Consider the following 26,171-nt stretch of genomic DNA (forward strand, 5'->3'; position numbering starts at 1 on the left):
GGGGGGGGGAAATTAATTAATTAAAAAAAAAAAAAAAAAAGACCGTTCTTTTCTTGAGTGGTATTGGCACCCTTGGGGAAAATCACTTGACCGTAGATGTCTGGGTTTATGTCTGGACTCGGTTCTACTCCATTGATTCGTGTGTCCGTCCTTAGGCCAGCACTACACTGTCGTGATGATTGAAGCTTTATAGTAAGTTTTGAAGTCGGAATGTGTGAGTCCTCTTAGTTCTTCTTTTCCAGGATTGTTTTTGCTATTCTAGATCCCTTATATTTCTATATGAATTCTAGGATTGGGTTGTCAATTTCTGCAAAGAAGCCAGCTGGGATTTTGGTGGGCATTGGGTTGTGTCTGTCAATCACTTTGGGGAATATTGTCATCGTAGCAAAATGGAGTCTTCCAGTCCTTAACATGGGATGACTTTCTATTTATTTATATCTTCTTTAATTACTTTCAGCAATGTTTTGTAGTTTTCAGCATACAAGTCTTTCACCTCCTTGGTTAAATTTGTTCCTAGCTGTCTTACTTTTTTGGTGCTATTGTAAATGGAGTCATTTCTTGATTTTCTTCTCAGGTTGTTCATTGCAGGTGTAAAGAAACAAGACTGATTTTTGTATGTTCATCTTATGTCTTGGAACTTTGTTGAATTCATTTATTAGATTTAGTAATTGTTTTGTAGACTCTTTTAGGTTTTCTGTATATGAGATCCTGCCATCTGCAGGTAGAGACCGTTGGCTTTTCCTTTCCCCGCTGGGTGCCGTCTGTTTCATGTTCTTGTCTGTACTCCAGTTCCTCCTCTAGGACCGCAGTGAAGAGCGGTGTGAGTGCACACGTCCTTGTCTGCTTCTGATGCTGGGGAAGGGTCCGGTCTGTCACCTTTGGGTATGATGTGGCTGCAGGGTTTGTAGCTTCTTTCTCAGGTTGAGGAAGTTCCCTTCTGTTCCTAGTGTGTTGAGTGTGTTTTCTGTTTTTATCGTGAAAACCTGTTGGATTTTGTCAGGTGCTTTTTTGGCATCTATTTAGAGATCTTACGGTTTCTGTCCCACCACGTTCCCATTTACAAAACCTGAGCAGTCTGCATTTGAAAGCAAAGTCGCCGCAGGATTCTGTTGCAGGAGTGGTGGGCCTGTGCTAGAATTTCCTTCCAGGTTTTAGAAGGCTTATAAGAGAGAATATATGCAGACCTCTACACACACCTGGCATAAGGTGGTCTGTCAGGAGCGTCGCTGCTACTGTCCCAGTGTGTGTCTGGTACCGCCACCATGGCCGCCTGGGTACTGAGATCCAGCCATTGCAGCCATGCAGCTCCGTGCCAGTGCTTCCAGCCATGAGGTGGGAGTGGGAATTGAAGAACTGGGGGCAGTAGTGAGGGTTACCGAGGGTGTGCAGGTGGGCTTGTCTCTGTTATATGTCCCCTAGGTGATCACAGCACGCATGCCAGGGCCTGCTGTGTGCTCTGGGTGCATGTGTGCACTCGTCTGTTTCCCACAGTCCTTCAGCCCCATTTGGCAGAGACTGAGATGCAGCAGAGTCAGGTACTGCCCGAGGTCGACACGTGGCCGGGCTATGTGGCCAGCTGACTCAGGGCCCGGTGGGCGCCGTCTCCCTCTCCTGACCAGGACCTGCTCTAGAGGGCTTGTAGCTTAGCCACACTGCCCAGGGGGGAGGTGGGGGTCAAACCCAGGGACTGTGAGTGCATGGAGGGAGGTTTCAGCGGTGGCGCAGGGGTGAGGGGTGAGGGGCTGATCGGCGGGGATTGGACTTGTAGGGACGGTTGTCAGAAGGGACCTCCTTGGGGAGGCCACCCGGGCCTGGATGGAAGGCGTGTCTGTGTTCTGGCTGTGTTGGCGTCTTGTGCCCTCACGCAGCTTCACTTGTCTGTGGGGCAGTACGGCCCTCCGACAGCCTGGAGGCGTCCCTCTCCCGTGTCTGGGGTGATTATAGGGCAAGCGTGTTTGTGGAGGACCCACCGGGTGCCCTTAGGACCTCTGCAGGGCAGGGAATGTGGCGTTCTAGTGCTGAAAACCGTGCTCCTCGGTGTTATGCGGCGCCGCTCCCAGGGCGGCCTTTGTGGGAGCCTCGGGCTGGTCGTGTGGCCCGTGTAAGCGTCCCAGCAGCTCTGGGCCAGGATGGGGACAGAGGGGGCGAGACTGGACTTGGATCCAGGGCCCGCACATCAGGAGACTGGACTGAGTGCAAAGGGAAACAGGGACGAGGGGACAGTGCACGGAGCGGCCCTGCCAGTGCGGCTCTTTGGGAGACGGCCCGCAGAGGAGGAGCACCTCCCACGGCCGGAGCCCTCCGCTCGCTGGGCACTGGCCCAGCGGCGTCAGCCGGCCGGAGTCCACCGCCAGGTGCGCAAGGGGCGGGCCCGGCGGTGGGGGCGGGGCCTGTGGGGGTGGGGGCCTGCGAGGAGAGGCGGGGCCCTGCAGGCGGAGGGGGCGGGGCAGGCGGTGAGTGCCCACCAGCAGCCCGTGCTCCTGGGGCGGGCGGCGACCAGGCTGCGCGCGGTCGCCCCGCATCCCCGCGGCTTGCAGAGGGCCAGAGGGCGAGAGTGCCGGGCAGCAGAGCCAGGTAAGTCATTGACGACACCGGGCTGGAGAGTCAGGGCGGGCTGCACCTGGTCCTCCCAGCCCCTGACCGCCACTCCTGGCCGGGGACGGAGAGCTCAGGGGAGCACGGGCCCTGCAGATGGCGTTGCTCTTGAGTTTCTCGAAATGTAATTCAGAGCACAGAGGTAGCACGTGCTGTTTCGTGACTTGAATCTGGTGGATTTCCTGCCCCAGGAGGTACCGGCCCTGCCCCATCTCACCCCTGCTCGCACCGCGGGAGGGCCCCCCATTTGGGAGTTTCTTCCCCTGTTGGCTTTTTCTTCGGTTTGTTAAGCTTCATTGTCTATGTAGCCGCGCATGGCCTAAGCGCGCTAGTGTTTGGTTTTGGATTTTGTGTCCGTGGTCTGACGCTGGTTCTTTCATCCCACGCTGGGTTCTCGGTTTCAGCAGCTGGGCTTCATTCATTCCCGTGTGGGCACATATCACGCGTCCAGTCCCTGCTTAGTGGCCGTTGTGCTCCCTGCTGACCCTTGTTTCTGCTGCAGTGCTCCCAAGCCCCATCCTGGGGCACGTGGGGCAGAGGCCCTGCAGGTGTGTGTGGGAGTGAGGGGGGTTAAATAGCGGGTGGGATGTGGGGTTCTCCTGTGTGTGAAATGCTACATTTCCAGAAAGTTGGGGGGGGTGCCACCTGCTAGCCATCGGAGTTCTGATGTCACAAACTTAGTGTGTTTGTGCCTGAGTGCCTCACAGTGGTCTGGTCAGCCCTGCCTCAGTGTGACCTGAGTACTATCAGTTCATCCATTTTACAGCCAAGGGGCTAAAACCTGCCCAGGGCCACGCAGCAGAAATGTCCTGTCTGCCTCTGGGAACTCGGGCTCTGCTGAGGAGGAGGGACAGCATAAGCATGACCGGCCGAAGGAGCCCAGATAGGGGAGAAAGGCGCCCTGGGAAGACAGGGGTCTCGCTGCAGTGCCCCTCCACTGGCGCGCATCCCTCCACAGATGCATTCCAAAAAGAGCTGCTGAATTGCAGCTGCACGAGATTGGGTCAGTAGGTTGGAACGAGACCTCACTTTCAGAACAAGCTTCCTTCTGATGGCCACGCTTGGTCCAGGGGTCTGGAGGGACAGAAGAGCGTGTGCACACTGCAGTGTGCAGTGCTTGAGTGAGCGCCGAGGGCGGGGTGCGAGCACATATCGCACTCACACACCTTGGTCTCAGCACGTTTGTCTGAAGTGAGGACGATGGGAGATTCTACCTGGAGGCTTTGAGGAGGAACTGGGCATGCTGCCTAGCGTGTAGTGAGTACCCAAGCCCGTTACTCCCAGGTGCTCCCAAGGTGCATGTTTTTATATCTGGAAACGGATGCCTCTTCCATTGAGTCGATAAGAAAGCATTGTCTTAGTTTACGTTCTTAGCGTAAACTTAACAATGCACCCCACCATCAGCGCCACCCTAGATCTGCTAGAATGGGGTGGCAGGGTAATGAGCGAGTAACCCTGAGATAGGTGGTGCTGTCTCCATGTGACAGGTGACCTCACAGAATTCAGTAGAGGCTCCTCTACTTCCCTAACCACACCCCCGCCAGCTGCCCCCCACACCTCAGGAGGGGTCTGGGTGGGGCGTGGGGCTCCCCTCTGTTGTCCCTCGTCACCTCCGTGCCTTCGGTCACCAGAGCCTCTTGAGTCTACCCTGGACTGTTCTTAACCGGCCCGCCGACTTCTCAGGCTACAGGCTCCGACCACATGCAGCCCCTGCTCCTCTTCCACCCTGCCCGGTCCTTCCTTGCAGAAACAGCCAGCAGGACCCTCTCAGTGTGTCTCGCTGTGTCCCTTTCCTTCTCAGACCCTTCAGAAACTTCCTCCTGCTGGCGGCTGAGTCGATGGGCTGCCTGTGCTCAGGGCTGAGCATGGGTCTCCCAGCTCTGACGTGTCCAGGCGTCCGTGCTGGGCTGGTTACATGCCTTCTTGGCTGGTGCTGAGAGCAGCGTCCGCCTGTCAGGGAAGGCTGGCAAGGCTGCATGGGAGTGCTCATCTTGCTCTCCTCGTCTCCTTCGCTACTCTCTGTGCTGGTGCTCTGTCAGGCCAAAAGCTTGATCATCTTGGGGCCTCTGCACCTGCTGTACCTTATGCTGGGAGTTGCTCCCCGCCCCCCCCCCCCCGCCCTGGTCTCTTCATAGACCTGCACCTGAACTGGCAGAGGCTTGCTCCCCACCCCAGGGACCCCCCCCCTCGCCCTTTCATCTTAGCCAAGATGTGTCTCTCTGAATTCATCTGATTTCCTCGCTAGATTCCGTTGGGAAGGGGCTTGTTGGTTGTCTCTGTCCTTGGGACCTGGTGTCGTGCTGGCCCAGAGCAGGCCCTTGGTGGACCTCTGGGGCCTGGGGGAATAGACGATGAGTTCACACGGAGTCAGGCTCCGGCGTGGTGCCACACTGGGCCTTGTCCGTCTGCCTCCAGGGCTGGCTCTTGTCTGAGATGGAATGCTGTCTCGGGAGGATCTGGGGACTGATGGCAGCTGGGACCTCAGCAGGGAGCCGCAGGGGTCATGTCCGCCCAGTTTCGTGGGGTTGTGTCGGGCTGTACAAGCTGTCCCCACAGCCAACAGCAAACCGCTCCCTAGAGTCCCTGAGGCTTGCACTCCTGGGCCGCCTCTCTGCTTGGACGTCTGCTCTGCGCCTCCCCTCAGCCTCTCCCCCTCATCCTCTCTTATGTGGGCTGGGACTCCGCCCCCCTGGGTCCAGGTGGCCCCTCTCCTTGAGAGCTGCTCTGCCTGCCCTCCTCCTCGACCCAGTGCCTCCAAGTAGGGCTCTTCAGCACGGAGCCAGGCCTTGGTTTAGCAGATGAAATGGTCACAAGTGCAGACAGCCACGCTCCTGGAGGGGCTCTGTGGGGCCCTCTAGAGATGGTCCAAGGGACTCTGGGGCAGCCCTGAAGGGACCCAGCTGGGGGCGGCCCTTGGAGGAGCGTCCCCTGCCCCTTTCCACCCAGCCAGGCTCACGCACCTGTCCTGACTGGTGACTTTGCAGCAGATCTGAGCAGTTTGGAGAGGGAGGGGTGGTTATTTGCCTAGGAGTGTGGTCTGAGGTCAGGCAGGGTCCATCTCAGCTGGCACCCCTAGCAGGATGACCTGCCTGCTCAGCTGTGAGGTGGAGGCCACAGTGCCCACCTCTGTGGAGTTGCCGAGGGGGGTGTCCATGAGGGATGCACAGAAAAGGCTTGACTCCAGGCCGGCACACGGCACAGGTGCCGTATGGTGAGCATGAAACCTTCTTTTTTTTTTTTTTTTTTTTTCTGTTTTATTTATTTATTTATTTTTTTATATATATATTTTTTTTGGGTTAAAGATCAAAGGGATTTTATTTATTTATTTTTTTATTTATTTTTTTTTTTAATTTTTTGTTTATTGCAGCAACATTGGTTTATAACATTGGATAAACTTCAGGTGTACATCATTGTACCTCCATTCCTGCACAGATTACATCATGTTCACCACCAAAACACCAATTACAACCCATCACCACACACATGTACCCAATTATCCCTTTCACCCTCCTCCCTCCCCCCTTCCCCCCCGGCAACCACCAATCCAATCCCTGTCCCCATGTGTTTGTTTATTGTTGTTATTATCTACTACTTAATGAAGGAAATCATACGGTATTTGACCTTCTCCCTCTGACTTATTTCACTTTGCATCATGCCCTCAATGTCCATCCATGTTGTCACAAATGGCTGGATTTCATCGTTTCTTAAACCTTCTTGTCTTGTCCTCTAGGTGGGAAGAGGAGAAGAGCCAAGATGGAGTGAAATGGAAACAGCTGGAACACAAAGGCCCGTACTTCGCTCCCTCATATGAGCCCCTTCCTGATGGAGTTCGTTTCTACTATGACGGTGAGGACCTGCGCCGAGTGACCTGAGGGGAGCACATGTGCCTGTGGGCGAGGGAAGCGTCGTGTCCCGTGACCTGCTTCTGTGCTGAGTGAGCAACAGAGCCACCTCTGGGCCTTGTGCTGCTCCGTCGGTGGCTCTCCCACCTTCATCCCCTGGGTGAGGGTTATCGAGTGGTGTTGGGGCTGCCCCGTGCTGGCAGCACTCCTTGTGGGTCTAACGGTCTGCCCTGGGAGACGCACTGGGTCTTTGCTTAGGCTCCAGGCAGAGGGTGCTTCTGGATCTGGAATTCAGAGGCTCCTTGAGCCCCCTGCAGCCTGGCACCCTCTCAGAAACCGCTGGTGTGTACAGAGGCAGCTGGCAGTTGGAGGGGACACGTGTGGAGCACACACCTGGCCAAGTGCAGCGGGGTGGGCAGTATCCCCTGGTTCTGTTACCTGCCTTCCTGCTGTGCCCCCAGGGCTGGCGTGGCTTGTGTCCAGGACTAGCCTGCTGGGCAAGGCCAAGTTTCTGTGTCCTGGGCGTTTGGAGTGGGCTGCTCACGGGGTGCCAGGTTTTGCTTCTTAATGAGAAACTGAGCTGGTTACTGTGGGGCTGTGAGTGCTGAGCCACCATGGGGGTCAGAAGGTGGGACTCATCTGACTCTTCCCGAGGGCTAGGGGATCAGTGGGGGCCCTTCTCTCCACGCCTCCGCACAGCTGCCTCCGCCCTCGTCCTCACCATCCCTCTGTGCAGGAGCTCTTGCCGGTCCTTGTGCTGCTGGTTTTACGTGTTTCAGCCCATAGTCTGCATCTCTGCTAGAGCAGTCCTTCTGAAGACAGACTTGCTCCTCTCCCAGGTCAGACCAGGCCGTCGGCAGCACGTGCGCACACACGGACACATGCACTCACTCAAGCGCATGCCTACACACACACACACACACGCGGGCATGCAAGCGCATGCCTACACACACACACACACACACACACGGGCGTGCACATGCAGGCAGGCACACGTGCAGGCACACACACACGGGCCCCCACAATCCCCGCAGTTGCCCTGTCTGTGCGTGGGCCAGCCTGGCCGTGCTGCTCCTCCCCTTTCTGTGCAGCCACCTCTAGGCTCACCCTGATTGCTGGCAAGTCCCCCCTCCTGCAGGGTGGCTACTGCAGCAAGGCCGCGCTCCTCTGTCACTGGGGCTCTTGGAGCACTCACCTTCCCAGAGAATCATGACCTCCTGTGGGCTCCTTCCCAGTCACGCTCACACACATGTCCACAGTAGATGCTCAGCTAGGACTCAGACAACCACACGTTTTCGTTGTTGACTGCAACTTGGCTGATGTGCTTTTTGGTTTAGAATCTGTTTCTCCAAGCTGGACTGTGAATTCTGTGACTGGCTGTGCTATCAGAGCAGCTGGGCACCTGGTGGGAGCAGCAATGCTGCAGGCGACCTGCAGGGTCCTCGCTGAGCGAGCTCTGTGCACCGAGCCAGCCCTTAGCAGCGGCTCGCTGCCCCTTGTGCTCCATGGAGAGCCCACCTCCACTAGATGGGAAGGAAGTCGGGGAGCCACAACTGGCCTGGACAGGCCCAGCCACGGAGAGAAGGGGATTTTGCAGGTCAGAGGACAGGGTGCAGGGAGCTCAGCCCCTCGGGCCTTGGCTACTCCTCTAGTGTCCTCTGTCCTCCGTCCTCCTGAGAAGGTAGTTTGGGGAAGAATTGTGCTGTTTTATCATGAATGCCTTTTTCCTTGTTACCAAACTAATGCATATTTATTTTTCCAACATTTTGTTAGGAAAATTTGCAAACATGTAGAAAAGTTGAAAGAACTTCCTGGTGAATAAATATGTCACCCCCACCTTTAGCGTCCATGCTGCTGAACCACCCATTCATCACTGGCACATCACTTTAATACATGCTGCTGATTTTAGAATGAAATGTAGAAAATAGTTGGGCAAAGAGGTGAAGATGTGTAAAAGATCACACTACCTGTAGTTATTTACGTTTTCTGCTTTGAGGGTTAACTTTTATTTTGTTTATAATTGTGTGGAAATTTGTGTTTTAAAATTGCATGTGGGGGCTGGCCCCGTGGCGTAGCGGTTAAACCCACGCGGTCCACTGCTGGTGGCCCGGGTTTGGATCCTGGGCGCGCACTGATGCACCGCTTATCAGGCCATGCTGTGGCGGTGTCCCATATAAAGTGAAGGAAGATGGGCACAAATGTTAGCCCAGGGCCAGTCTTGCTCAGCAAAAAGAGGAGGATTGGCTTGGATGTTAGCTCAGGGCAGATCTTCTTCACAAAAAAAAAAAAAAAAATTGCACCTGTTGTTCAACTGTAAGTTTCCATGTAAATGTGGTAGCAAAATAAAATGTTACAGCAGGAAGAATGTGAGCGATGGTGGCCGTGGAAATCTCCTACAAAGCTCCAGCACCTGCTCGAGGATGCTCACAGTGGCCACCTAGACACAAGTGCATTAATCTTTTTAAATTTAGAATGTGCTTCTGAACTTTAAAAACACCCAGAATGCCTTGCTCTTGGCGCAGTCTGTAACACAGTGTGATTTAAAAGAGCAGGGTTATGCAGGCTGGGGGGCGAAGTGGGGCAGCTCCTAACCTGGCAAATCTTCTGATGTCCACAGGAAAGCCGGTGAAGTTGAGCGTAGCAGCCGAGGAGGTCGCTACGTTTTATGGGAAAATGTTGGATCATGAATATACAACAAAAGAAGTTTTCCAGAATAACTTCTTCAGTGACTGGCGGAAGGTGTGTGCTGTGAGTGGCCCCGGCTGCTGTCCTGGACCACACGCCAGGGCCAGGGCGCCGACGACTCCTGTCTCTCATGGCCTTATCGAGCTCTTGGTGGCCTCCCTGTTTTCTCAGGGGGCCTAGTGCTCGCTCTTTAGATGTGTCCCTGGCCCTCTCTCCTTTCTCGGTGGGGGGGGGGGGCAGGCAGAGGGAGCGAGCCAGGGTTTGTCTTGACCTTGGCCCAGGTATGGCTGCAGGGACGGGTGGCTCAGGAAGGGAGATCGCAGGAGGCCAGGAGTGGCATCTTCTGGCCCCCAGGAAACAGAAACATTTGGTGGGAAGCTCTTTGAAGATAAGGTGCTACGTTAAGTTTTTTTTTTCTTTTCTTATTTTAAAAAATTGAGTTACGCATGAGTCTGCACTGATCTTGGCAAACAGCTCAATGGAGTTTTTTGTGTGCATGCACCGTGGGACTCCACCCAGAGAAGACAGAACATTCCCAGGCCCTTTCCTGGGGTTCTCTCAGCGTGACATGAGCACGGTCGCGCCAGCTCGCAGCTGTTGCGGGCGTGCTCCGCTGTGGGCACCCACCATGTGTCCATCTCTCTGTTGTGGGGCGTCTGGGTTCTCTCTGGGTTTTGGCTGGCATGAGGGAAGCTGCCGAGGGCGTTCTGGCCTGGGTCGCTGTGTGGACGCGAGCACTGACCTCTCGAAGGGGCCTGGGGTGGGAGGCTGGGCCACGGGCTCTCCGTGCATCCGGCTGTGCTAGAAACCGCGTGCAGTGTTCCCCCGCAGCCATCCACCTACATTGGCAGCACACACGTGGGGTTGCAGAGGGCTTTCAGTGTCACCAGGCTGAGGCGCACGGTGGTCTCTTGAGGTGGCTTTAATTTGGCTTTCCCTAAAGACTAGAGACGGGGGCATCTTCTCGTGTGCTAATTTTCACGTTTCCTTCTGTGAACTTTTGTCCATTTAAAAAATTGAGTTGCCAGCATAGTTCTTACTGATCTGTGGGATTTTTCCTAGTGTGTTCTGGATGTGGGCCCTCTGTCGGATGTGTGTAGTGTGGATGTTGTCTCCCCGTCTGTGGCCTTCTCAGCTTCCCAGGGAGTCTCTGGATGAAGAGAAAAGTTTTATTCATCAGTTTTCAGTTTACCAGTGTTTTCTTTTATGGCTAACGCTTTTATGTCCTATTAAAGTACTTGATCAGAAATGTGATTTGCAAGTATTTTCTCCCAGTCCATGGCTTATGTTTTCATTTTCTTAACAGTGTCTTTTGAAGGTCAGAAGTTTTTAATGTTGATGAGTATAATGTATCATTTTTTTAATGGATTGTGTGTTTGGTGTCATGTTTAAGAAATCTTTGCCTTAACCTAAGACCACAGAGATTTTTCTAAGTTTTTTTTCTTGAGGTTTTACAGTTTTAGTTTTTATTTTAGGTCAGTGTGCGCTTAGGTCAACATCTGAGCTGATTTTGGTTGATGTGAGGTGTGGCCCAGAGTTCCTTTTTTGCACATGCTGTCTTACCGTCCTGAGCCGTTGGTTGAAGGCTCTGCTTTCCTGTCCGTCCACGCTTGGGTCCGTCTCTGGACTTGGCTCTTCTGCCTCAATGCTAGCACCATGGTGCCCTCGTGCCTGCAGCTTTATGGGAAGGCTTGAGTCAGGTCATGCTAGTTGTCCAGCTTAGTTGTTCTTCTGTTGGCACTTCTTTCAGTCACTGACAGAGATGGAAACAGAGGCAAAGATGTAGGCCTGCAGTGTGGCCAGTGGTGCAGAGTGGGCAGGACCGAAACAGTGAGAGACCACGTTAGTCCACGTGTCCACAGTCCACATGCAGCCTGGGTGGGGGCTGTTCTTCAGACGAGGCCATGTGGCCCAGCTCAGAAAGCCACCAAGAGGAAGCATCAGGACCTCGGCTCACCACCTGCCCACCTGGGCCACCGGCCTGAAAAGCCACTCTTGGTGGGGTGGCTCTGGAGGCTACTGGTTGGTGGAGCTCTCTGCCTAGAATCTGTTCCTCCTCCTTCCAGAATGTCACAACGGTCCCTGTGGAATGGGCCCCAAGGTGGGGCAGTGGGAGAGGGTCCCTAATACCCCTGAGAGAGATGTCGGCATCCCAGTCGTGAGCATGCCTGCTTTAGGTGATGAGAGTGCGTGTCTGTGGTTTTGTTGCAGGAAATGACAGCAGAAGAGAGGAGGGTCATCAAGCACCTGGACAAGTGTGACTTCACCGAGATCCACAGACACTTTGTGGATAGAACTGCAGCCCGGAAAGCCCTGTCCAGGGAGGAGAGACAGGTCAGACTGCGTGGGCACCCAGCCGCCCGCTCCAGGGCTCCGTCAGGCTCCCGGGGCCTCAGGGCGCGAGCTTGCTGGTGGGCGCGAGTGGCCTCACGTGCAGGCTGAGAAACGACCCCTTGTCTCACAAAGCTGTTGCTCACGGGATTCTTCTAGATGAGTGTCTAGATGAGGAGGTGGGGTTAAGGGGCCTCAGTGATTCTATTCCATCACATTCTCAGACTCTTTTGAGTTACGTGCCTCCAAATGTGTTTAAAAAGTACGTCGGTGTTCCAAGAGCGTGGCTGACAGGAAGCCTGCTGTGGGAAATGGGGGTGAGTATGTACCGTCAGTGAGGACAGTGGGTTGAGGACGGCCGTGGGCATGAGGTGGGGACCAGGGCGCCCTGCTCTGCGCTCTGCCTGCCTGTCCTCGCTGGGCCTCCCAGGCTCCTGTGGAGAGCAGAGGGGCTTTGACGAGTTCAGCAAATCCCCCAAAAGTGGGGCCTGGTCCTGGGGTAACCACAGGACGTTTATGTTTGTTCTGTCTCTTCACTAGTAATCTCTACATACTATTTTGTTAATTCAGAAGCTAAAAGAAGAAGCAGAAAAACTTCAGCAAGAGTTTGGCTACTGTACTCTAGATGGGCACCGAGAGAAAATTGGCAATTTCAAGACGGAGCCCCCTGGGTTGTTCCGGGGCCGCGGCGACCATCCCAAGATGGGGATGCTGAAGAGGAGAGTCCTGCCGGAGGATGTGACCATCAACTGCAGCAGGTGTGCGGGCTGCTGCAGGGCACGGCCGCCAGGAGAACGCGGGGTCCTGGCCGGCTCGGGCCATTCACACGCCTCTGGGAGAGTGGGGTACATAGCAGGAGTGTCACTGCAACTCCCCACCTCCAGATGGGGCTCTGTGGGTCGTGGGCAGGGCAGGGCACCTTCCCACCAGCTGACGACTTCCTCCGCAGCCTGTGTGGTAACTCATCCTTGTCACTCTGCCCCAAGCTTGATATTTTACCCCACCAAGAAAGTTTGCCGTATTTTCAACATCTTTTTCCATCTTTCAAATTATCAAGGTAGTCTAATAACATGTGACTGTTTGGAACTTACCGGAAGAAAATTCTGGCGAGTGCAGGGTGGACTGCGCTCTCTGTTGGTAGTTTCTGTTATTTAGCTGCAGTAGCGAGGGCGAGGGCGGTCCCCGCAGAGGGATTCCCAGAGGCTGGGCCTGTAAGGAGCCCAGCAGCAGCTGGTGTGCCGGCTGGAGCTGCGGGGCCTGAGGCCTCTTGGGGTGGCCGTCCTCGTCTTCACGCGTGGGGGCCGGCGGGCGGCGGCTTTACGTGGCAGGCTCTGAACCAGCCCATCACATGCCTGGTGATGCAGGAGCTGGAAGAGGAGGCGGCGGCAGCACTGGGGCGCGAGGGCTGGGGAGCCAGGCAGGCGGCCTGGAACCGAGACTCAGGCCGAGACCTGCCCTGGGCCGCCATGGCCGTGTGGCTGGGCGCCAGCTCTCACCCAGAGAGGGTCGTCTTGCTCCTATTTCAGAGAACAAGGTCTTGAAATTGTTACGTTTGGGTCACTCTTCTGCTGCAGGGACTCAAAGATCCCCGAGCCCCCGGCAGGTCACCAGTGGAAGGAGGTACGCTCCGATAACACGGTCACGTGGCTGGCGTCCTGGACGGAGAACATCCAGAACTCCATCAAGTACGTCATGCTGAACCCCAGCTCGAAGCTGAAGGTGAGGACAGGCTGACTGCACTTTTCTCCTGGAACCCCCTCCTGGAGCTCCAGAGCTCAGTGTCCACTGATGGCACCTTCTCTAGCCTTTGGCAGGGAGTTCCCCCAAATTGGCAGGAATTAACAAGCCAATTTTGAAATTATATTGTGCCCATTGGCCACGTGTCTTTTTTAAAAGACAACAGGAATTTAAATTTACGTTCACTCTAAATTTCACTGTATGTAGACTCTGCTCCACAGCCCGGCCCCACCCAGCAGAGGTGCAGATGGAGGGTCCAGAGGACTCCGTGGATTCCCGGGTGGAGCTGACAGTGTCTCCTTACTTAACAGGAGTACCGAGGGTTTTGTTTGCTACTTATTCTCTTTACTTAGGGGGAGAAAGATTGGCAAAAGTATGAAGTAGCTCGCCGCCTGAAAGGGGTTGTGGATGAGATCCGTTCTCAGTATCGGGCTGACTGGAAGTCTCGAGAAATGAAGAAGAGACAACGTGCTGTGGCCCTTTATTTCATTGATAAGGTGTGCTGGTCCCCAGGCTTCCTTGGCTGCTGTTCATAGAGATGCTCCAGTCCTGGAGACCTAGTTGGTTGGGCAGCTGTGGGGACAGTGGGACAGTGTCCTGAGCTGGAAGCTTGGGCTGATAGAGGGGCGTGTGTGTGCCTGCCTGTGTGTGCACATGCCCACGTGTGCATACGCGCTAGCACCATGACCCTGACGGCCCCACCCCCGACTAGTTGGCGCTGAGAGCCGGGAACGAGAAGGAAGAAGGTGAGACGGCGGACACGGTGGGCTGCTGCTCCCTCCGCGTGGAGCACGTCCAGCTGTACCCAGAGGCCGACGGCTGCCAGCACGTTGTGGAATTGGACTTCCTAGGAAAGGACTCCATCCGCTACTACAACAGAGTGCCAGTGGAGAAGCCCGTGAGTGCCCTGGTGCGGTCAGCGGCCCTGGGTTCAGGGAAGGAAGCGGGTCTCATGCCTCAGTGTTCGCCCTTTAGCTCTGGACCTTCTTCTTCGTCTTTCTGTTGAAGCTGTCAGGGAGCGTGAGAGAAACGCACCAGGGACACATGGCCTGTTTGCCAGATCCCTCCTGCTTGGAGGCAAGGCCTGCTGTGTGAGAGGCTTGTCTGGGATGGAAAGGGGCTTTCTCCTTTGTTATACGCCCTGGTGGTACGCTCAGGAGTTAGGTGCAAACGCTGACGTAGGCTGAACTGGACCATCTCTCTGGGCGCCAGCTTTGTCATTTGCTCTCCTGGTCTGTGCGTTAGCCGGGGCCCCAGGAACAGGTACCACAACACTCCATTCTGGAGGCAGGGTCACACGCTCTCTGAGACCCTGGGGAGAATCCTTCCATGCTCCCCTGGCATCTGGAGGTGGTCATCCATCCTTGGCGTCTTGGCTTCCGGTGCATCACTCCAGTCTCTGGCTCTGCTGTCACGTGACCATCTTCTCCCTGTGTCTGTGTCTCCTCTGCTTACAAGGACAGTCGTGTTAGATTTAAGGCCCACCCTACCCCATTGTGACCTCATCTTGACTAATTACATCTGCAAAGACCCTATTGCCAAAGAAGCTCACGTTTGGAGGTTCTGGGAAGGACATGACTTCGGGGGGACACTGCTCACCCCAGTACACCTGGGAAGGGTCTCCTGGCCCATAGGGCACGCAGCTCACTGTGGTAACTTCTGCAGTGTCCCCGGTCTTCTCTCTAAAGCAGGAGGGATCTGGCAGTTCAGGGGTTGAGCCTGCTGGCTGACCACTGAGCTTACAATGCCTGGCCAGGCCCACATTGATGGGAGGAGGGACGAAGTCTGGAAGGATGGGTCAATTTCTGGTCTGTAGAGGGATTTGAATGAAGAGAAATGGGAATTTGGGGAATATTCTCTCCTGGAATGGCGTGCCCTAGATGGTGGTCACCCTGGGCTCCTGTCTCGGTGTGCACCATGCTGTGGCACGCAGAACAGATCCAGCACCAGCTGCCGGCACCTTACAAGCACAAACGGGGGAGGGGGTTAGCCGCCTGAGAACAGAGTGGGAAGCGTGGGAAGACTGTCGAGGGTGGCAGCGAAGCACCTGCCCAGGAGGTGGCCACCCACCCAGAGCCCTTGCATGCTCAGACCTCTGTGGGGGATGGGCTCTGGAATATGTTTTGGGCTTAATGGGCAGGAAGCAACAGATGAGGGAAAGGAGAGGCTTACAGTGGCAGCAGTGAGGAGTGGGAGCGGGAAGGGAGTCAGGTCTGTCTGCATGTGGAACATCAGGCAGCCTTGTAAAACGGTGGTGGGAGGAGGGTTTAGTAACAGAAGGTCCTTACACCGTGTCTTAGTTCGGCTGCTATAACAGAATACCACAAACTGGGTGCCTTACAAACAAGACTTTTATTTCTCGCATTCTTGAGGCTGGAGTCTGAGATCGGGGTCTGGCGTGGTCGAGTGCTGGTGAGAGCCCCCTTCCTGGCTCGTAGCCACGCCTTCTTTCTGTGTCCTCACGTGGCGGGAGGGCAGGGGAGCGCTCTGGGGTCTCTTTTACAAGCCACTAGTCCCACTTGTGAGTCAGCCATCTCTGCCAGTTGTTGGGAGAACTGGAGGATACGGTGCCTGGGCCTCCGCCGTGTCTGCCGAGAGTGAGGGCTGTCCTGGTCACTTTGCAGCTGGTCACCTGGGGTCCAGCTAAGTGAGGCATGTGGAGCTGCATGGGACCTACCTGGTGCTGGCGAGCAGCACGCAGCTGGCTGAAAAGATAGGATCTAGGCTGATGTGAGGACGTTTGCACGCCCACAGAAGGACTGAAATGAAAGTGAGGGTGCGCATGCATGGCCCGCGTGAGCTTTCTCCCAGTAGGGCTGGCCTCTTCAGGAGGACATGAGGTCACTCTCCTGGAAGTGGCCGGTAAAGAGAGAAATTAGACAAAGGGACTGTGAAGGTCCTCTGAGGCCCTGTGGTGTCAAGTGAGTCTGACCGTGTCGCGAGCGCAGGCCCTGGACTTGGGGTCACCTGGAGGAAGCCCAGCTTTGATGTCAGAGGAAGGAGCTGGGGGTGTGGGAGGGAGAGAGCACCAGCCTTGCGCCTGCAGCACTGAGCTGTGCTGAGTGACCCGCGGGGGAGGTTGCGTGCTCAGACTGCCTTCCTAAAAGGATCCCGTCGGCTGTTCTCCAAATTCTAATCGTGCCAATTTCCCTTTAGGTTCCTAATTTAATTCCTCTGTTTCCTCCAGAAGAAGCTTCTTCTTTTTTCTTGTGCACACGGGTCTTTTCTGAAGGACTCTGTTGGGCTGAAGTTCTTCTTTCTGTCACAGGTATACAAGAATTTGCAGCTGTTTATGGAAAACAAAAGCCGTGGGGACGATCTCTTTGACAGACTGACTGTAAGCCTCTGTGTTTTCAAAAGCAGTGTTGGTGGGGGTGACCTGGGGACTGCCAGTGCAGCTCGGCCTGCTTGTGTCCAGAACGGCCAGTCTGATGAGACGGGACGGCTCTGAGCGCGAGAAGGCTGAGGGTCGTCTTTCTCCTAACCACCAGCTAAAATTCCCCAGCATTTCTTCTTTCTGGAAGCACGGGGCAGGGAGGCTGGGAAGAATATTATGAAGCTGTCCCCAAAGCAAGCCACATTTCTAGAAACCCACCTCTCCCCCGTGCTCAGACTAGCAGCCTGAACAAGCACCTCCAGGACCTGATGGACGGCCTGACCGCCAAGGTGTTCCGCACCTACAACGCCAGCGTCACCCTGCAGGAGCAGCTGCGGGCGCTGACCAGAGGTGAGCGAGGCCCCCCTGTTCTAGGGAGAACGTGCCCTGGTTGTGGCTGGTGTGCGGCTGCTTAGTTGGCGGGACGGTGTGGCCGGTGTCCAGGGAGGAGTAGAGCCCGCCTGGCCCCAGGGGACAGTCCAGGTTTGGGTTGAGTCGGAAGGGTCAGGGATGTGCTCGTCTCAGCTGTGAGTGGCCCGCAGGACCCCAGGCATCCTCTGCCATGTCTTCCCTGCAGGGCCTGCTGCTCCTGGCTGTGGCCAGGGCCGTCCCTGGGGGCCACCACTGCTCAGCACTCCTTTCTCCATTGCGTCAGCCCCACAACCACACAGTTAGGCCCCTCACCTGGTCTATTTGCGGCTTCTCAGCAGAGTCAGTTTTGAAGTACCTACCCGGCTCTGCACGTCCCTGCTCGTGTACCAGAACCCTCTTCCTGCCAGCCTTTGCCCCCGCTGCCCAGCTTCCCAAGCTCACCTGGTCTCTGGGCCCTTGGTGGAGGCTCCTGGGTGCCGTCCTGACTCCCATGTCGTGGTCTCATGGTCACACCCCAGCTCTGCTCCTGGTTTGTGGGCCCCTTACACAGGGTGCCTACCCCTGACTCTCGGTCTTGTCCACAGCATCAAGGTCCACATGCGAAGGGAAGGGGCTCCGTGTGAAGCATTGTCCTGTGGTTTTCTAACAGACTCGCCTGTTTTTCAGCTGAAGACAGCGTGGCTGCTAAGATTCTGTCTTACAACCGAGCAAACCGAGCCGTGGCCATTCTCTGCAACCACCAGCGGGCAACTCCCAAGACCTTCGAGAAGTCAATGCAGAATCTCCAGTCGAAGGTGCACGGTGGGCCCGGCACCTCCCTGTGGGAGAGCCTCTGGTACCAGTGCCCTGGCCTCCCTCCCCAGGTTCCCCCTGCCCTCCCTGGTGCCTTGTTCATAGGCCGGGGCCGCATGGTCGGCAGAGGTGCTCCAGGCAAATCGGGGCTGCCCAGGGCCTGTTGTTGGCCAGGAGGTGGCTTCTCTGAGGGAGAACTGACTAGAGGAGCCAGAGGCTGTCCTGGCTCGATCTTCTGGTGTGGAAAGGCTTCTAGTCCAGGAAGGAGGTCAGTGCAGCAGGGGTAGGGTCTGGCTGGAGCAGGCGGTACCTAGAGGGCCTCTTCCTTACCCTGTCCCCTGGCCACAGAGTGACTGCTCAGGGTCGGCTCTCCGGCACCCTGACTAGGCGAGCAGGCACCCATGGGGCTCAGGGCCGGCTCAGCTGGGCCCTTTTAGGGTGTAGGGGCCAGCAGGTTTGGACAGTGATCCTCGGGGCTGGGCCCCGTGGGGACGGGAGCAGTGCCAACGGGGCCCCTCTTCCTTTGCAGATCGAGGCGAAGAAGCAGCAGGTGGCCGAGGCCAAGGCGGAGCTGAAGAAGGCGAGGGCCGACCACAAACCTGGTGGGGATGACAGGTCCAAAAGGTGAGTGTCCTGAGGGCCCAGGCTGTCTGAGTCGGGGATGGCTGACCGTGAACTTAAGCTTTTCCCCTTACCAATTCTGTGGTTTTCTTTTCAATCTTTATTTTGTGATTTTTAGAAATACAGACCGTGTTATTTGTGTAGAAAAGTGAAGCAGTACAGAAGTGCGTGAGGAGAAACGTGGCCTGGCCCGCCCGTGGCCTGTCAGCAGTGGGCTTGCCCCTCGTGCTCGGCGTGCCTGAGCTCCAGGGCCGTGGTGGTACTGTGCTTTTTAGAGGCTTGGTTGAGATGTGATTTTTGTAACATACAGTTCACCCCTTTACACTGTACGATTTAGTGGTTTTGGCATATTCACAGAGTTCTGCAGACATCACCACTGTGGATTTTAGAACATTTCTGTCATCTCAGAAACAAGCCCCCTGTCCTGAGTGCTCACTCCGCTGCCCTCCGGCAGCCCCCGGACGTTGCACACAAGTGGCGTCGTGTGCTCTGTGGACTTTTGTGTCTGGCTTCTGTGAGGCAGCAGAACGTTGTCAAGGTTCATCCATGTCATAGCACGTGTCGGCCTTCATCCTCCTTGTTGCCAATACTCGTTCTGTTGTCTGGATAGACTGTGTGTTGTCTGTCCATCCGTCAGTGCCTGGGTATTTGGGTGGTCTCCACTACTTGGCTTTTTTGAGTAATGCTGCTGTGAACACTCAGCGTAAGCCGGGGTGTGTTTTCATTCTCTTTGGCACATCCCTGGGAGCAGAAATGCTGGCTCACTTCGTACCTCCAAGGTTAACATTTTAAGAAAGCTGCAGATTGTTTTCCACAGTGGCTTCACGTGTTTTACATTCTCCCCAGCAGGGTGTGAGGCTCTGGTTTCTCCACCTCCTCACAAGCACTTTCCTTAGTTCCTCTTGGTTTGATTACAGCCTCCTTGGCGGGAGGTGGTCTCTCCTTGTGGGTTGATTTGCGTTTCCCTGATGGCTAATGAGATTGAGCATCTTTTCACGTGCTTATTGGCCATTTGTACGTCTTCTTTGGAGAAACGTCTGTTCAGATCCTTCGCCCATTTTTCCGTTGTCTCTTTACTGTTGAGTTGTAAGAACTCATTATTTATTCCTGATATAAGTCCCTTTTCAATACAAGACTTGAAAATACTTTCTCCTGTTCTGTGGGTTGTCTTTTCACTTTCTTAGTGGTGTCTTTTGAAGCACAGAATTTTGATGAGTCCAATTTATTTTCTTGTTGCTTGTTCTTTAGTGTTGTGTCCAGTAAAGCTTTGTCTGACCCAAGGTCGTGAGGTATATTCCTAAGTTTTTGTATAAGAGCGTTAGAGTTTTAGCTCTTACACTTAGGTCGTTGATCTGTCTTGTGTTAACGTTTGTACCTGGTGTGAGGTAGGGGTCCACTTCCGTTCTTTTACATGTGGCTCTCTTGCTGTCCCAGCACCATTTGCTGAAAAGACTGTTTTTTCCCTACTGACTGGCCCTGGCTCCCTGTGGAAGATCAGTTGATTAGAGAGGTTTGGGTTTATTTCCGGACTCTCATTCTGTCCACATTCACGCTGTCCTGGTGCCGGTACCACTCAGTCTTGAGTCCTGTAAGTTTTGAAATTGGGAAATGTGAGCCCTCCAATCCTGCTTTCCCCTTTAAAGATTGTTTTGGCTATTCAGGGTCCCTTGAAATTCACATGGATTTTAGGGTCAGCTTGTCAGTTTCTGCAAGGAAGTCAGCTTGGATTCTATGGGGATTCTGATGAATCTGTAGATCGAGTTGGGAAGTTATCTCCTTCTTAACAAGGTTAAGCCTTCCAGTGTGTGAACACTAGGATGTCTTTGAGATATTTAGTTTTTTAATTTCTTTCAACAAAGTTCCGGAGTATAAGTTTCGCACCTGTCTTTGGTTAAATTTATTCCATGAGTGTTTTATTCTTTGCTGCTGTTGTAAATGGAATCATTTTCTTAATTTCATTTTGGATTGCTCGTTGCTAGCTTGTTGGAGGTCCCCAAGACCAACCCAGGCTCAGCGATTCACTGGGAGGACTCCCAGGCCCACGCAGATTTATTACAGTGAAAGGACACACGGCAGTCGGCTGGGAAACCAGATACGAGCTTCCAGAGTCCTCTGCCAGCCCCGGGTTCTCTGCCGGTTCAGATAACTCAGTTACAACTTTCTGGTTTCAGAGATCATTATTGCCCCTCCCCCACCCCCCACAGGTACCAGGATTTTAGGGGTTTTTCCTTTGTTGTTACAAAATCACTGTTCACATTCAGTCATCGTAACTTTATATTTCTTCACTTATCCTATTTTCTCCCCGAAACCTTTTGTCTGGGTTTTGTGCACGAGGGATAAAGGCATTTCCACAGAAAAACGTTTCTGTACACCTGAGCCAAAAAGACAGCATGTCCAGCAGTTGGATGTCCAGATTGACAGGAGGGACTCCTGGATGTTCACAGAAGTTCCCGGTTTACCTGACTGGTTTATGTAACGTTCAAGAGTATGGCCTTGTTTCCTGCTGATGATTCTTGGAATCAGCCAAGCAGCCGGGATAAGATGAGCTGTATCAGACAGTCCGCCTGCCCCACTGGGTGTGTGCACCAGGGGCAGGAGGAACCCGGGGGCCAGCTCTCCCTCCACCGCTGCAGATGGCACTGACCACAGAGTCTTAGGTTGAGCCGTGAGACATCCCCGGGGGTGTACGTGTGTGACTGTCCCTGTGATGTGCCCTCCCCGGGCTGCGCATGTGCAAGATTCACACGCTAGGAATGCAGTCAGTCTCTGTGTTAGAAGTACACAGCCCGCCGCACTTGATTTCTGACGGCTCCCTCAGAAAACAGGCTTTTTCCAGGGGGCATCTGCAGGTGACCCTGCTGGTCCAGCCTGCAGCTATGATGTCTGCCCAGTTTAGGTCCCCGCGCAGGGGTGTCCTAAATCTGCAACAGTCCCTGGGTCAGAGCCTGGTCATGGAGCCTTCGGTCCAGTTCTGCTCTGCTGAGGCTGAAACACCCAGAGCTGACAGTGTCGGGTTTCTGCTTAGAGTCGGGCCCAGACCACGTGTCTGTGAAGTCAGGATTCCAAGTGGACCAGCAGCTGTCCTTCTGCAGCAGCAAAGTGGAGACGCTGCAAGTCCAAATGAGGAGGCTTCCCTGAGCCCTCCTTAGCTCATCCGTCTGCAGATTAGAAACGGACCTGCTCAGAAAGTCAGCGGCCCTGGGGTCCCAGAGACCTCGGCTCACAAGAGCTCCTGAGCAGCTCCCTCCACCCCGTGTTTCAGACTCCAGAGCTCGTGTCTTGTCTGGGGCAGCGTCCTCTTCATGTTGTCTCTCTTTCCCGAGACTCTGAGAGGCAAAACCGTAGTAAAAAGCCATCATGGAGACTTGTTTCCAGTGCTCAGAGTTGAACTTCTAGCCCTCCCACCGGGTGCGAAGCAAGGCTGCTGTGTCCAGTGTTGCTTTTTCTTGGCACCTTTCTGGTTGGGATGATCCGTCTGGCATTTATAAAATTACAAGCATTTCACATTTTGTGTCAATTTTTTACTGTACGACCAGATGCAATAACGACAAAATACAAAGCCATTACCAAAATTCCCCATTTTTTCCTTATTGCAAATGTACTCAGCCCCCCAGCAGTTACAACTTTGCGGGGTTAAGAAGAGTCCAGGGCGCCTGCAAAGATGGCAGCTGGAATGGGGGCCCAGCAGCAGCCATATCAAAAACTTTGTTCCAGGCCTGGGAACTGATCTAACATTTTTTTTCTCTCACTTGGAGGGGAGAACAATGCAAACTTTTAACATTTTTAGCCCATCCAAAGCCCACTCTTGGGAATTTGGGGGCCCTTTCTCCCACCCGGGGGAGAACAGAAGCCTGAGGCCTGACCTGTGCTGCTCTTTTCCCCTCTCTCTCTTTAGCCACCACGGCCAAAAGCAGCCCAAGGGGATGAGCCCCCCACACCCCGGGGCTGGATCTGTATGTCCCGATTCCACAGGGAACTCGGACCTCTCACAACAGATGGCGGCTCTGCAGCCGTTTCACCACGGACGACTCCGCAGGCACCCAGGCAGCAGAGGAGTGTCATGCCACCCCGCCTCCTTCCTTCTCAGACGAGGCTCTCGACATAGCTCAGTGAGGCAGAGGGCCAGCGAATCCCACTTTTACACCAACTTTGTCAAAGGTCCCCAAGACAGCTTCTAGGTTCGATGATTCCATGGGACTCACAGGACTTGGCAGAGTCACAGCCGTGACTTAGTAGAGTGAAAGGGTACAAGGCAAAACCAGCAGAAGGAGACGACGCACAAGCCTCTGGTGTCACACAGGACAGGTGTAATTTCTCTCACCAGTGAGCTGTGACAACACGCGTGAAGTGTTGTCCACCAGGGAGGCTCGTTAGAGACCCGGGGCCCAGGGCTCTCATGGGGACTGGTCACCTAGGTGCCCTCTGCCCGCCACATTCCTGACTTCCAGACCCCTGGGAGGAGAGCAGGAGCTCAGCATAGACCGTGTTTATACAAGCACTTCAGGCTCCGCGAGCTGCTCTATCCGTGAGGGCCATGGGACCCCCGAAGTCCAGCCTTGGAGGCGGGCCTTTCCGAGGAAGGGCAGGCCTGCCGTGTGGACTAGGAGTACGCTGACTTTGGTTGGTCTCATGTCCTGCAGCCCTGCTGACCTCAGTTACTAGCACTAGTAGTTTTTTAGCAGATTCTTTAGGATTTTTAAGATCATGTCATCTGCAAATAGAGATAGTTTAATTCTTGCTTTCCAGCCTGATGCTGTTTCTTTCTTTTTCTTGCCTGATTGCTCTGGCTGGACCTGCCAGCACAGCGTTGAGTACTTGTGACATGAGTGGAAGCCTGGTCTTGTTCTTGATCCGGGGGCAGACCTCACTCTCCACACCAAGGACCATGTCGGCTGTGGTCTTTCTTAGATGCCCTTCATTGATTGAGGACGTCCCCTCTCTTCCTAGGCTGTTAGGTTTGGTTTTTTCATGGAAGGGTGTTGGGTTTTGTCAGATGCTTTTTCTGCATCTGTTGAGACAATCAGTGTTTTTGTCTTTTCCTGTTGATATGGTGTATGACATTAATTGATGTTCAGGTGTTCAACATCCTTGCGTCCCTGAGATAAACCCTGTTTGGTCATGGTGTGGAATCTTTTTTATACGTTGCTGGATTTGGTTTGATTGTGTTGAGGATTTTTGCTTCTATATTTATTTATTTATTTATAATTTATTTACTTTTCCTCCAAAGCCCCAGCAGATAGCCGTATGTCATGGTTGCACATCTTCTAGTTGCTGTATATGGGACGCGGCCCCAGCATGGCCGGAGAAGCGGTGCGTCGGTGAGCGCCCGGGACCCGAACCCGGGCCGCCAGCAGTGGAGCGCGCACCTAACCGCTAAGCCACCGGGCCAGCCCTGCTTCTATATTTAAAACGGATAATAGTCTATGGCTTTCTTGTGATGTCTTTGGTTTTAGTATCAAGGTAGTGCTGGTCTCAGAGTGAGTGGGGACGTGTTCCCTCCTCTGCTGTTTTGAAAGTCTGTGAAGAACTGGTGTCACTCCTCTTTAAACGTGTGGTAGAGTTCACCCGTGACGTCCTCTGGGCCGGGCCTTCTTTGTGGGAGGTCACCCCGTCGCTCTGCTTGCTGGAGGCCTACTTGGATTTCCCGTTCTTGTTGAGGTGGGTTTGGTGGTTGGTGTCCTTCTGCTTCTTTGTCCGCTTCCCCGGGTGTGTGGTTCGTGGGCACCTGGTTGTTCAGAGTCTCCCTTACCATCCTTCTCTAGCAGTGTGTCCCCTTAATTCCTGATGGCTATGGCTGTGGTTCTAGAAGTGTGGACATTTTCTCATTGAGACAGCTGTCCTCAGGTGCAGAGGAGGGGTGTGTGTGTAAGAAGTGTCAAGCAATTAGACCAAAGAGTATTCATATTCAGTGAAAAATAAGGCTGTCACCCACCGTGACCTCCGGTTCCCCAGAGGCAGCTGCTGGGAGCGTCTTCTGTAACTTGCGGAAAGCCTGGATGTGTGTGTGCCCGTCATCCTCCCTCCCTCTGTCCCCCTTCTCGCCATAAATAGCACCCACTGTTGGGTACCTTGGTGTTTGCCTGTGTGCCCTCCCAGCAGTCGTGTCAGAGCAGCGCCCGGACACGTAGCTCATGCTTCTTAACGGCTTCGGGCTGGACGCTCGCCCTTCAGGCCGCCCTGCTGCAGCATCCACTTGGGCTGCTCCATCTCTTCACAGCAGCGCTTCCACTTGGTTGTGAGTCATTCCACATGTGTCCTGGCGGATTTGAAGTGTGAACTCCTGGGAGAAGGACTGGGGTTAAAGTTCATGGCACTGGTGACCTCACGGCCGTCGGCAGGTTGCCCGCCCTCCCCAGGCATCATCTTACCCAGTGTCCCCGGTGAGGTGTGTGGGAGATGGAGGGGGTGCCTGCTTGGAGAAATGTGCTTTTCTTTAAAAAGGTGGGGTAAGGGCTGAGCGTCTTTCCAAATGGGAAAAGCCTCTTGTATCAGTTTTTATCCTTTGCCCCTTTTTCTGTGTCTGTCGTGTTTCTGTTTCCACAGAGCTCCCGTCTCTCCGCCTCCCTTCTGCCGGGAGCCGTCTCTTGTGGTGCAGGCCTCCCTGGGGCACACGGCCCGCACCCTGCGAGTGTGCAGGCAGTGGCCCCATGGGGACCTGCGACCCCTCCTTCTCTTGCCAGCTTCCTGGAGAAGAGGAAGAGGCTGCTGGAGAAGCTGCAGGAGCAGCTCGTGAGACTGAGCACACAGGCCACAGACAAGGAGGAGAGCAAGCAGGTGGCCCTGGGCACGTCCAAGCTCAACTACCTGGACCCCCGGATCAGCGTCGCCTGGTGCGTGGCCTCCAGGTTGCCATGCCCACTGGCGCCTTGAGGAGGCACCTGGGTTCCCCAAGTGGCCCCGTGATCAGCACAGGTCCTTCCTGTGGCGGGACCTGACTGACTGGCGTGTCTCTGATGCCCACTCCTGTGTCGTCAGTCCTCCCTCCCTCCCTGAGAGCTTTGGGACAGTCTGAGGCCGGGCAGGGAGAAGCAGCCCGGTGTGGTATGGTGATCCCGAGTGTCAGGCTACCTGCACCCACCCAGCCACGAGGAGCTCAGCCTGCCTGCTGGGAGTGGGAGTGGCTGGGTCACCTCGTGCCCCACGAGCCTTCCCTGAGCGCCCCACTTGCCCCTCTGTGTCCCTCACACCCTCGGAGGTCTCCTTGACAGCCCCGGGCGGTGGCCGTGCCCAGGAGGAGCAGGTCTGGGCAGCCGAGGCTCTGTTCCTGAGAACCCGGCTCTCCTGTCCACAGGTGTAAGAGGTTCGGGGTGCCGGTGGAGAAGATCTACAACAAGACGCAGAGGGAGAGGTTCGCCTGGGCGCTCGACATGGCAGGTGAAGACTTTGAATTCTAAACGAGCATCTCCGTGCCTCAGTGGAATTTATCGTGTATATTTTCACTATTAAAGCAATATTGGGGAATTTTGTACAATGAAATGTTTTGCTGCATTTGTTGTGTCGTTATGCAGAAGGTTGCTGACACCTGTGCCCTGTCCTTTGAAGTGTGTCCCCTCCCCCAGCTGGTGTCCCCGGGCTCTGGCAGCCCACGTTGTCTAGCAGGGCTTCTGCACAGAGGGACGGGCAAGAGCTGGGCCGTGGCTGTGTGCCCGTCTCTAGAAGCCACTACCAGTGCACAGGGCTGCTGGGGCCAGTGGAGGGGGTCCCTGACTCCCGTGAGAGGCCTGTGTGCCACCACCTCCCCGTGTCCCAACACTGAGCAGGGACCCCTCAGACACACTGCACTTCTTCCTGTGAGCACATGGGACAGCAGGGCCTCAAGT

General features: G+C 54.8%; 1 protein-coding gene across 5 annotated transcripts; it reads left to right on the forward strand.

The window, feature by feature from the left end:
• Nucleotides 1–2,458: 2,458 nt before the first annotated feature.
• Nucleotides 2,459–25,827, forward strand: TOP1MT (DNA topoisomerase I mitochondrial). 5 transcript variants are annotated; one of them, XM_087447356.1, is made up of 15 exons: nucleotides 2,459–2,574; nucleotides 6,326–6,441; nucleotides 9,055–9,176; nucleotides 11,334–11,456; nucleotides 11,678–11,770; nucleotides 12,024–12,211; nucleotides 13,028–13,172; nucleotides 13,544–13,687; nucleotides 13,903–14,088; nucleotides 16,459–16,527; nucleotides 16,803–16,917; nucleotides 17,605–17,732; nucleotides 18,260–18,354; nucleotides 25,032–25,181; nucleotides 25,643–25,827. In XM_087447356.1, the coding sequence occupies exons 3-15, from the start codon at nucleotides 9,111–9,113 to the stop codon at nucleotides 25,743–25,745; spliced, it is 1,605 nt and encodes a 534-aa protein (XP_087303482.1). In that variant the 5' UTR covers nucleotides 2,459–2,574; nucleotides 6,326–6,441; nucleotides 9,055–9,110; the 3' UTR covers nucleotides 25,746–25,827. The 5 variants fall into 5 exon arrangements, with proteins under 5 accessions (XP_087303482.1, XP_087303483.1, XP_087303479.1 ...); XM_087447357.1 differs by lacking the exon at nucleotides 11,678–11,770; XM_087447352.1 differs by lacking the exons at nucleotides 2,459–2,574; nucleotides 6,326–6,441 and adding an exon at nucleotides 6,450–6,597.
• Nucleotides 25,828–26,171: the final 344 nt, after the last annotated feature.

This window comes from Ceratotherium simum, chromosome 23 (assembly GCF_057802395.1).
Source record: "Ceratotherium simum simum isolate JZ-2026a chromosome 23, ASM5780239v1, whole genome shotgun sequence".
NCBI lineage: Eukaryota > Metazoa > Chordata > Mammalia > Perissodactyla > Rhinocerotidae > Ceratotherium > Ceratotherium simum.